Source organism: Oryzias latipes, chromosome 23 (genome assembly GCF_002234675.1).
Source record: "Oryzias latipes chromosome 23, ASM223467v1".
NCBI classification, from domain to species: domain Eukaryota; kingdom Metazoa; phylum Chordata; class Actinopteri; order Beloniformes; family Adrianichthyidae; genus Oryzias; species Oryzias latipes.
The window spans coordinates 6,749,538-6,759,502 of NC_019881.2; the positions used below are offsets into that span (position 1 = coordinate 6,749,538).

The 9,965-nt window shown below is 40.0% G+C and overlaps 1 protein-coding gene and 2 non-coding genes across 6 annotated transcripts in view; all 3 read right to left on the reverse strand.

Annotated features, from left to right (window-relative positions):
* Positions 1 to 9,965, reverse strand: part of ppara (peroxisome proliferator activated receptor alpha) — a 28,578-nt gene that overhangs the window by 15,189 nt on the left and 3,424 nt on the right. Inside the window, exons 1-2 of one of the 4 annotated variants that reach the window (XM_020713989.2) lie at positions 4,862 to 5,358; positions 4,217 to 4,474 (exon numbers count right to left, since the gene is read on the reverse strand). Coding sequence is in view for 1 of the 4 variants with exons in the window: in XM_020713987.2 (XP_020569646.1) it covers positions 7,560 to 7,643 (84 nt within the window). In the remaining 3 variants the exon portion in view is untranslated. Of the gene's footprint in view, positions 1 to 4,216; positions 4,839 to 4,861; positions 5,359 to 7,559; positions 7,644 to 9,965 lie in introns of those variants that run through there. The other 3 variants (XM_020713987.2, XM_011490870.2, XM_020713988.1) reach the window with 3 other exon arrangements.
* Positions 6,315 to 6,402, reverse strand: mirlet7b-2 (microRNA let-7b-2). Its single transcript, NR_107214.1, has one exon. It is a non-coding gene; the product is annotated as a microRNA let-7b-2 (primary transcript).
* Positions 7,238 to 7,332, reverse strand: mirlet7a-3 (microRNA let-7a-3). Its single transcript, NR_107215.1, has one exon. It is a non-coding gene; the product is annotated as a microRNA let-7a-3 (primary transcript).

Here is a 9,965-nt window from a genome sequence, read left to right on the forward strand (position 1 = left end):
AAAGTGTTGTAAATTGGCTTAAACTGCTCTTCTAAGCATCAGAATCAGTTGGTGATGCAGGCAGATTCGTTTGTGAACCAGAATAGAAACAGAGTGGATGGTAAGGGAGGGGCAAAAACGGTGGATTTTAAATAAAAATGGGAATACCGAGGATTGTTATTAGTATGAAATAGAAATAATAATAAGCTCTCCAAAATGACACCCGGACTCTTCACCTGTGGGGAGGGGGGAGACTGAAGATGAGTCAATGGAAAGAGTCAAACTTGTAACTTTGGAGAGGGTGGATTTGGAACCAGCAAGAAGTAATTCGGTTTTATCACCTTTGATTTTCAGGAAGTTTAAAGTAAATTAGTTTTTTCAATCTCAGATAGACAGACGGAGAGGGAGGAAGGTGGAAAAGAGGTGTCAGGTTTACTAGATACATAGAGCTGGGTGTCATCCGCAAAAAATGAAACTTTATATTCATTTTTTGTAAAACATTGCCACGGGTGAGGAGGTAAGTAATGAACAGAAGAGGACCAAGGACAGAACCTTAGGGCACACCAGATTTTAATGGTTTTATTTGAATTAATTGGGTGCACTTGAGAGGTAGGATTGGAACCAGAGGGGGATGCAGGTGATGCCGAGGGAGGAGAGCCTGTGGAGGAGGATGGAGTGAGATTTGGTTTCAAAGGCCGCTCTCAAGTTAGGGAGGAAGAGAACGGTGAGAATCAACTGCAATGAAAAGGTCATTGATGATCTTCAGCAGTTTCGGTGCTGTGTGAGGGGCGGAAACCAGACTGGAAAGGTTTTTGTTTTAAGTAATCATATTAGATTGTGGCAACACTGCTGTTCTCTGCATCAGGATCAGTTGGTTTAGGTTCATTGCCGAGGCGCTTTACTACCATAAAGTGTTGCAGAGGAGCTAAAGCTCTGGTGTTAACCTCAAAGCTTTAGCTCCAGTGTTGACACACTTTGGACTGCTTTAACTCTTTAACCGTTTACACAATTAACGTCATTCTAGCGGTTTCTGAAGCAGAGAAAAGCCGCTTTGCGCCAATTTGAAGCACTTTACGGTAGTGGATCATGTAAACATTTGAAAAGTTACGGTATGTCAAAGAGCGTGTTTTCTTCTTGGGCATCCCCAGCAACACCTCCAGAGTTAAAGAGAAGATCATGTGAATGTAAAATAAGAACATTTGCACTAATATTACAATATTTTAACAATTGGAGTCTATTGTGATGATTTTCTTCAGGCAAAAACTACAACTTACCTCCTTCAACTACAAAACATATTTTGAGTAAATATATATGTTTTGTGTGTAAAATTTCCCCTAAAAGGCTGGAGGTTGGAAAAAATGCATCTGTGTGTTGATACTAAAGCGGAGCGATTGTACCGTTTGACGTGAACGCTGTTCAGTGTCACTCAACAGCTGTACAATATTTCAAATGAGTTATTCTTACACACTAAATCCCCACCAGTCCAAAAAAAAAAAAAAAAAAAGTGCAAGCACAGTTGATTGTAAAACAATTATGGTGATTTATGGACCAACTCGAGACGCGCTGCACCCCGGTGGAGTTTCCATCAAAGAGGGAGCTTTTGAAACGTCCGGAGACTGTGTCAACTTTGTCTTTTGCAGTTTACTTTGGGGACAGAAGTAAATGGGAGCTGTCTGTGGGTTTATTTTTTTATTTTTTTTGCCTCCATGTTCAGAGAATGTTTACTCATATGAGGGGATCTTTGGGAGGGTGTGTGTGGGTGGGGGTTTGGTGGAGCTCCCAGCTGCTTCCAGTGGGATAAAGGACATCTGTTTGAACCATCGCAGAGGAGGACAGAAACATGGCAATGCATATTTTCTGCTCGGTTTCCTTTGATTCATGGCGACAGATGCGCGGACTCTCCTGTAGATTTACTTTTTCTCGTTTGATTTTGAAAGGATTTTCAGATCACCATAGAACTTTAACTGCTTAATAAAGCTAGAAAATGTCATCTGCAGGTGTGCTATAGAAAGGAAATTCCGGGATTTTGGGATCTAAAACTCAAAGTTTGAGATTGAGTGACTGTCTGAAACTATGTGAAAGGTCATCATCAGTAAACACGCACTGTTGTAACTCCAAAGGCCAGGCGTGGAGGACGTCGTTGATTGACGTGTTTGTCTCCTCTTTTGTTTTTGCAGCCCTGAAAGTGTGCCAACGGTGTGCAAAGGGGGTCAATACCACTCATCGATTTGCCTTTGATGTTTAAAGTATGCGCCCTTTGACACGGCAAACATCCCCTTCAGATTTCACAGGAGGGGAAGGAAAATCTGTTTTGCTTCACGGTGTGATTAAAAACTGCAAGTATAAAGAGTTAAGTGTCTTTTTTTTGGGGGGGGGGGGGGGGGTTATTTATGTAGAAGATGTATATTTACGGATCATCAATGGCCCTAAAAGTCATAGTTTGAGTGTTTGTGACTTTAAGGAACCTGAAATGTTTACGTTTACAATGATAGTCATTAAAGAAATGACCATTTATGATTGCTATGACGCAAAAAGTGGAGAAGTTTAACTGATTATTTTAGAGGAAATTTTGTATTAAAAAAAACGGTGTCTAAACCACCTCTTGGGCGATAACCAATTTGGTTAGTAAGTACATCTCTCTGATGAAAATAAATTTTTTTTTAGTTATTGACATTTAAGTAGCTGTCAAACAGTCGCAAAGACGCTCTGTTGGAATTAATGCGATGTTGTGGCTAGGGATGGGTATCGTTAAGGTTTTCACGGTGCTACTACTCTTATCGATACTGCTTATCGATCCGGTATTTTAACGGTACTCTTATCGATACTTTTTGAGGACGAAAAATAAACAAATAAACAAATAAATAACAATTAAGAACATAAAGTGTTTTATTTCCTTATTAAGCAAAAGCAGTGTTTTTAACAAAACATTTTACTTTATACATGATACTGTTACAGCACAAACCTGGAATGCACGTGGATGTGCTAGACCAGGGGTCGCTAAACTGTACCTCTCAAAAAGCCATTTGGATCAGTTTAGCAATGAGATGAAAGAACAGGGAGCAACAACACTAGATGTGTAAGAAAAAAGGGTTTTTGCCGATATATCGTGATAGTACATTTGGCCATACTTGTATTGATTCAAAAATGCTGTCAGGATATTTATTTCATTATGTAATTATTTGTATTCTTTATGAGAGTGATGTTTCCTTTGATCTTTTGTCCATTGTCCATCTGTCAAACACCCAGAGTTAGGATGATGGAAACAAATTCACTTTGATGCAGACTCGTCTCTATTTATTTATTTTTCTTTAAATCCAGGAAACTCAATAGATTATATTAATTTTATGGATGACAACTATGTTGTATTAGCAAGAAGCTGTTAGTTTGTTGCGGGGCTGGAATCATAAGCGGTGAGTCTAAGCCCCGCCCCCGCCTCTCTCCCGCATCATATGGTCATCGTAGCAGCAAGGTGACAGGATAGTGGGGGCGCCCTGACGCAAATTTAACTAATTTTACGTGGGAATGGGTGGTCTTAGTCTAGGGGATAAAAATGAATTTTTTTGGGCGCTCACGTGTCCCCTACGAGATCGCCGGCGTTCACAGCTGCAGAATACAATAAATCCCAAAGTTATCGTGATATCAAGCTGAGCAAATACGCATATCGCAAAAGTTGCGATAAATGGTTACCTCAAACGGGCTAAAAGAATCTTAAAGCAGTTTAAGGTATTTATCAAATCAAATAAATCTCTTTATGCATTTGACCAATCGGATGGACTCCTTTGTATCATTGACCAATCGGATGGATATCTTGTGTGTTAGATGTTTGCCTCCTATGAAGACGAGGGTCATTTGGAGTAGAATTTAGGAAATGTTGACTAAAATCTAAATCCAACTGTTGCAGTGAAATGGAAAATATGTGTTTAGTTGTTTTGCTATTTGTATCGCAAGTTATATCGTCATCACAATATTGATCACTAATATCGCAAATCGCCAGTTTTCCTCATATCGTGCAGCCCTACAGGGGAGCTTTTTTTTATTATTGTCTCGATAAAAAAATAAGAAAAACATTGTAAAGTTCAGGAGGCCCAAGCAGGCTGCCTCCTCGTCCCGCAGCGCGTCTCTGATTTTAAAGAAATTACTACTTTAATTGTTCTTTAATAAAAATTAAACAAAAAAAAGGTAAAAGTACAGCAGCATTGATTTTTAAGGAGGATATTTTGTGGAAAAAAACAAACACCTCTTATTGCGTGACAACCAATTTGGCTGGTAGGTGCCTTTCTTTGAAAGAATTGGTGGAAGCCACCATGTGGTTTCCATGGTCACTATAGGCTCAGGTCATCAAGTCTTCAGTGGGCCAGATGACTCTCTTTCCACAGGTCCTTGGCCCAGTTTACATCACCCCCCAATCATCCCAGAAGACATTGTGTTTGAACTCCCAGAGGAACTGTAATCCCACACAGCCCGCTCTATCTTTAGGCTATTGGAGAAGTGGAAGCTGAAAGAGACACACGCCCGGCAGACTCAGACAGCAGAGCAAGGAATAATGCAGACACAACACATGATGACATGAAGAACAACAGCCCTTTATCTCTCATGTTTGTCATTTATTTCTGTCTCCACCTGTCGCAAAAATAAAAGCCTGACTTTTCTTGGGTAGAAGATTTTTTTTGTAATGTTTAGGTCGTTTTCTATAGTAAATAAAGTGAGATTACAATTACAAGTGTATTAACTGATGGTAGCTATCCTCACATAAACATTTTTAGTGAAAGTAAATAAAAGTTAAAACCCAAACAGGAAATAGACCGGAATGACACTTAATGGTTTAACAACGCGATTACGTAACTGCTTTGTTTTTTCTTAAAATAAAAGTTTGTTACGTTACCTTCGAGGCTGACTTCTCGCCTTAACTTTAGTTCATGTTGCCGGGATACACGCCTGTCTGCCGGACACTAGAGGAGGGAGGCGTTCCGCTCTCTAGAATCGCCACCACGCATGCACACAAGACCTCCGCGCGGCTCCGTCGATGCTGTTCGCCTCCCTCGGCGGATCGTCTCAACTTCCGGCGGAAGTGAGGTAGTTGCGGGACTGTGACATGCGTACACACCTCCTGACACACCTATACTTTCAACCAATTGGCATTGCCGGATCAAAAGTCGAACCCTATTTCTTTTAGGGTTTTTTTTGTTAGTAGGGAAATAAATACCATGAAATGTACCATTACTTTACAAAGGACTATTTGGCTCATACCAATCTATTTACACAGTTACATCATCTGTATTATTGGCTATCCGCGAATTACATAAAGTTATTAATGTCCAGTAAAATGTTTCAATTTAAAAATAAAGCACAATTACTTTTTAAAACTAAGATATAATTGATATTTTAGATATTTATGTTAAAATTTAAATAAAAATGTATTAATATAAATCAAGCGTGCAAAGTATGAAATTATGCATATTCTGATTTTTCATTAAATATATTTTGACAATTTGCCTGATTTCTACATGGATGTATCAAACATTCCCTCGTAAAAAATACATGTGCATTTCCTGTAATTAAAAAAATATAACTAAATAGGTCATTTTACCCAATTTTTTTATAGTTTTAATTCAACCAGAGCACGTTTTCTGGTGCAGTTAATTTTTATTGAAAATGTGGTCACAGAGACTAATTATCTGGCGCCACCTACAGTACTTAAAAAGCAGATTTCTATTCTAACCTGGTGTGGAGATGAACTCAAATTATTTAAAATAAAGGTTCCTAAAAAGTTAATCAGGAATAACCTGCAATTTTCCACTCAAATGTAACATGTGCAATTAGAATTAGCTAGAAACTATTAGGTTTGAAGTGTTCTCTTACCTCTAAAAAAAAACACGTCAAATTCTCTGTTTGTTTCTTTTTTTCCTCACCCTTGAACCTGTGCTACACTAACATCTTACCTGGAAAATCCCAAGTAATTGCCCGGTTTTTATTACACGAAGAGAGATAAAACGGGAACTTCAGAAGGCCCGTCTCCGCAGATAAAACGATAAGCTTTATAGATTGTTACAATGCTGAAATGCTGATCTCATTACAGTAATTGCATAATAAAGCCTGTACTTCTAGGGCAATATATTCTAACAATTAGGGTATTTTAAATAGAAACCCCCACCACAACAAAAACCAAACAGCACAGATGTTGCCTTCTCAAAAATGTGTCAAATCTTTATTGAAGAAAACATCAAAATAGAAAACTGCATTGTCATATCTTCAAAGAGCAAAGTACATGTGTGTTAAACGGTCATGAGAATCAATCACAGCTGGAATCTAAATGCCCCTGTGATGTATTGCTGCCCTCCAGGGAAGGCAGTAGGTTGTATAGTTAGCTCCTTATGGGGTAAAATCACAACCCTGAAACCACACAACCTACTACCTCACCCTGTACGAGCACCATGAGTTGCTGGGCAGACTTCCATCATAGGAAAACACTTTTTGATAACAGAAAACACTGGAAACTGCATTTCTATTTTTCACTTCCAATTTATCAAATAGCCAAGAATAACTTAACTTTGAATGGAGCTAATCAAAGGGATGCTACGGTCACACCGGGCTGGGAAACACTTGTTTATGCACCCACTTTCAATAAATAAAAAACAAAACAAAACAAAACAAAAATGGATGTAAACTTACATACATGTTCCAACACTAGCGCAAGTTCTTAAGTCCGTTTTTGGGCTCTACGTACAGAACGTGCGGCTGAACGACCCTTTAAAGTTAAACCAGTTGAACTTTGACCGACCGGGGACTTGTGTTTGTAGTGACGTATGAGTGGCGTCCTTTTCACGGAAGTAGCAACTGTTTGACGATTGATCATAAAAGAGAAAATGTGGTTTGTGCCTGGCCGGAATAACATGACACCAAGTCTTTCATATATCGGAATAGAGCTGTGAAAAGAAAAAAGAAAAAAGCCTGGAGCAAGACTCACAAGATTTCAACATTTGACCCCAAACCTCTTCTACCTGCCGGTAATGCGTTAGTATCGAGTAGCGACACCACATGCTATAAAGGCCCATTCGAGAAAGCCTGGTTAGCGTGTTTTTATTCGTATATCACATGTCCGGTGTGTACGTAGCATAAAACATGAATTGGACAATGATTGAACAACAACTTTACATTCTAAGAAGTTTCAAATTAAAATAGTATGAGTCCACCATGGAAAGAGAAAAAAAAAGAATGTTTTACAGCGTTCTGAAGAGGAGGAGGATGAAGGTGCCATTACAGCCGCTTCAGGAAAGACAGTAAGTTGTATAGTCATCTGACAGCATGGGAATGACCCTAAAACTATACAACCTACTACCTCACCCCAAAGGACGTTTTATCTGCCGTCTCCTGTTACCGGGTAGAACTTTGACCTGCAGGAACTCAAAAAAAAAAACAATACTGTACGCACGCATGACTAAAAACTTTAAAACGTCCGGGACATTGAGGGGTTTGATTCCAAAAAATGGTATAAAAACCAGAACGTTTCTCATCAAATCAACATGAATATAAAAGTGTGTTTTGAATCAGAGAAACTAGTTGGAGTACTTCCTGCGTGTCACCTGGAGCAGAGGTCACTTCCCCGTGCCGTGTTGGTGCTCCGCTGTCTGCTGGCTCGCCTCCTCTCGCGTTTCTCCACCTCGAAGCTGACAAATGAGAGAAGAAAGTGAGCCGTCCAAAGGTCAGCCTTTCGCTTCTCGTCTGACACATGAGCTCGCAGCTCTGCGTGCTTTCACACGCGGGTGGAGGCCGGCGTCTGGCCTCGATTCAAGGTCTGCGTGCAGACACCTGCACGTGCATCTGAGCGATCACCTGAACGGCGGGAGGAGGGGGGAGAGTGTCCGTCCGTGTAACTAATAAATCCCGTGTTTGGTGGAGTCTGATGAAACCGACTATTCTGACGGGGAATCCTGGAAATGATTGTGAAAGGGCACATCTGGCTGGGGGGGTCATGCAGTCAGGTAGCGGTGGTTTAAGGAGTTTCCTGAGGGAGACGGGGGAGGCCGTCACTTGCTTGTGGTTTTCTCTCCAGCCGGGAAGCAACAGGAGCTGGAGGTAGGGTTGACTTATTAAGAAAGAAAACCTGAGTCACTGCGTTAACTCCCCTCGTGCACGCGTGTGCCCGTTTGTGGCGGTTTTATTGCAGGTCGGCTATCCCGTAAATGCCCCACAAATCTCTATACGAGCCCCTTAATGTCCAGGACTAGCAGACCACACGGCGCACAACTCACTCCTTCACTTGCGCTTTTTAATTGCGTGGCGGGGAGTCCTTCCAGGTTTATGAAGGATGAAGAGCAAAGGAAGTCGCTCTAAGTATTTGTGCGCTAAGAAATAAAAGAGAAAACGGGTGCAAGAGCAAAAATCAAAAACTCTTATCTTAGGGGTGGATTATACAGAAAGTATTTACAAAATTAAAGCATAAAATTCAAATCAGTTTGCTAGCAGCACATATCAGTGAACCTCCTTTTACACAAAGAAGCAAACGGTTTAAAGCTTTAACCAAATCTAAGATTTCTAAAACGATTAAATTGAATTAATCTCCACTTTGAGCACTTTTTAATGTAGGAATGTAGAATTTTAGTACTTAAAGTTCCAACTTTGTTAAGGTATTTTAATTTATTATGTGAAAACGGTTTTAAAACCAATCAAAGTTAGTTTTAGAAAAGAAATATGAATCCTATTGAAGTGGAAATCTATAAAAACTGTAAGGTTATGAATGTAATAGTTTGGATAATTTTACTTTTGCATTCCTTTTTTCAGGCCTTCGTAAACTGGATGTGGACGTGTAAACAATTGACTAAATACACTTAAATCTGTTTCAACACAAAAGCTGTACGGAGCCTAAAAAAAACCTGATAAATGAATTCGGCTGTAGACTGAGTGAATATAAATCAGGCGCAGTCACTGTCATTTTCCTCGCCGAGTCTCTTTTTCATTTTGTCATCTGGATTTCACCATCAATGCAGTGAAGTCACATTACTGGAAAGAGACGAGGAGGAACCACATGAGATCAAAACTCATGACCCTGAATCCAACCACGAGTGGGAGTTAGCCATTCACGTTCGCATCCAGAACTATTCGTGACGTCCGTGCGCCTTTTGCTCGCAAAACAAGCAGATTTCACCGAAAGCAGAAGAAGCTCCGTGTCTCTTATCGCTCTGTGTGCAGTTGACCAAAACCACCAACAGGTGTCATGTCTCCCCAAGTATGCAGGGGAGAGCGTGCACAAAGCCGCAGGCTCCCGTGACAATGAGGCCTTTGTGAAGTTCCGGGGTGCCAGCCGGTGTGCCCTCGTGTACAGTTTCCCTCTAATCTTCATTTGACCTTTAGGCTGACGGCTTTTCTTTCCCATTTTTCCCTGACTAATTTCCTTTGAGGAGATTATCTTCAAGTTGTGGCACAGACTTACTAGACGTACTAGATGATGTGACATTCAAAGTGAACCGGGGCCAAGTTTGTCAGGACGCTGCCGCTGGAAACGTTTGACAAGTCAAAGTCTAAAGACGAAGTTGTTTGCCTGCCGGCGGCTGGTTCAGGAGGAACCCAAACTCTCCATATTCATACCTGCAGACCATCCAGAAAACATTGTGGATTTGAGAGGGAGGCACAATGTTGGCATGAGAAGACACACACTCTGACAGATGTGTACACCAACACAAATCATTTGGAGGAAGGAGACATGCAGGTACTTTAAGAAAAATCAAAATAAATAAACAGAAAAATCCAAACCTTGCACGAGAAAAAGAGATTCATTCAAAGCAATAAAAAAATAAGTCGAAAAATATTAATAAAACAGAAATCTATGCACCGGATGTATCATTTTTTATGGTTATGGATTTATAAACTTTGTATGATTTAGCATAAAAATTTGTTTTACAGATTGTGGTAAAAGACTTCTGTACATTTCTCATTCTAGTAACACACTAGTTTTTTTTTCTTTAGAAAAAAAAATGTATTATTAAAATTTT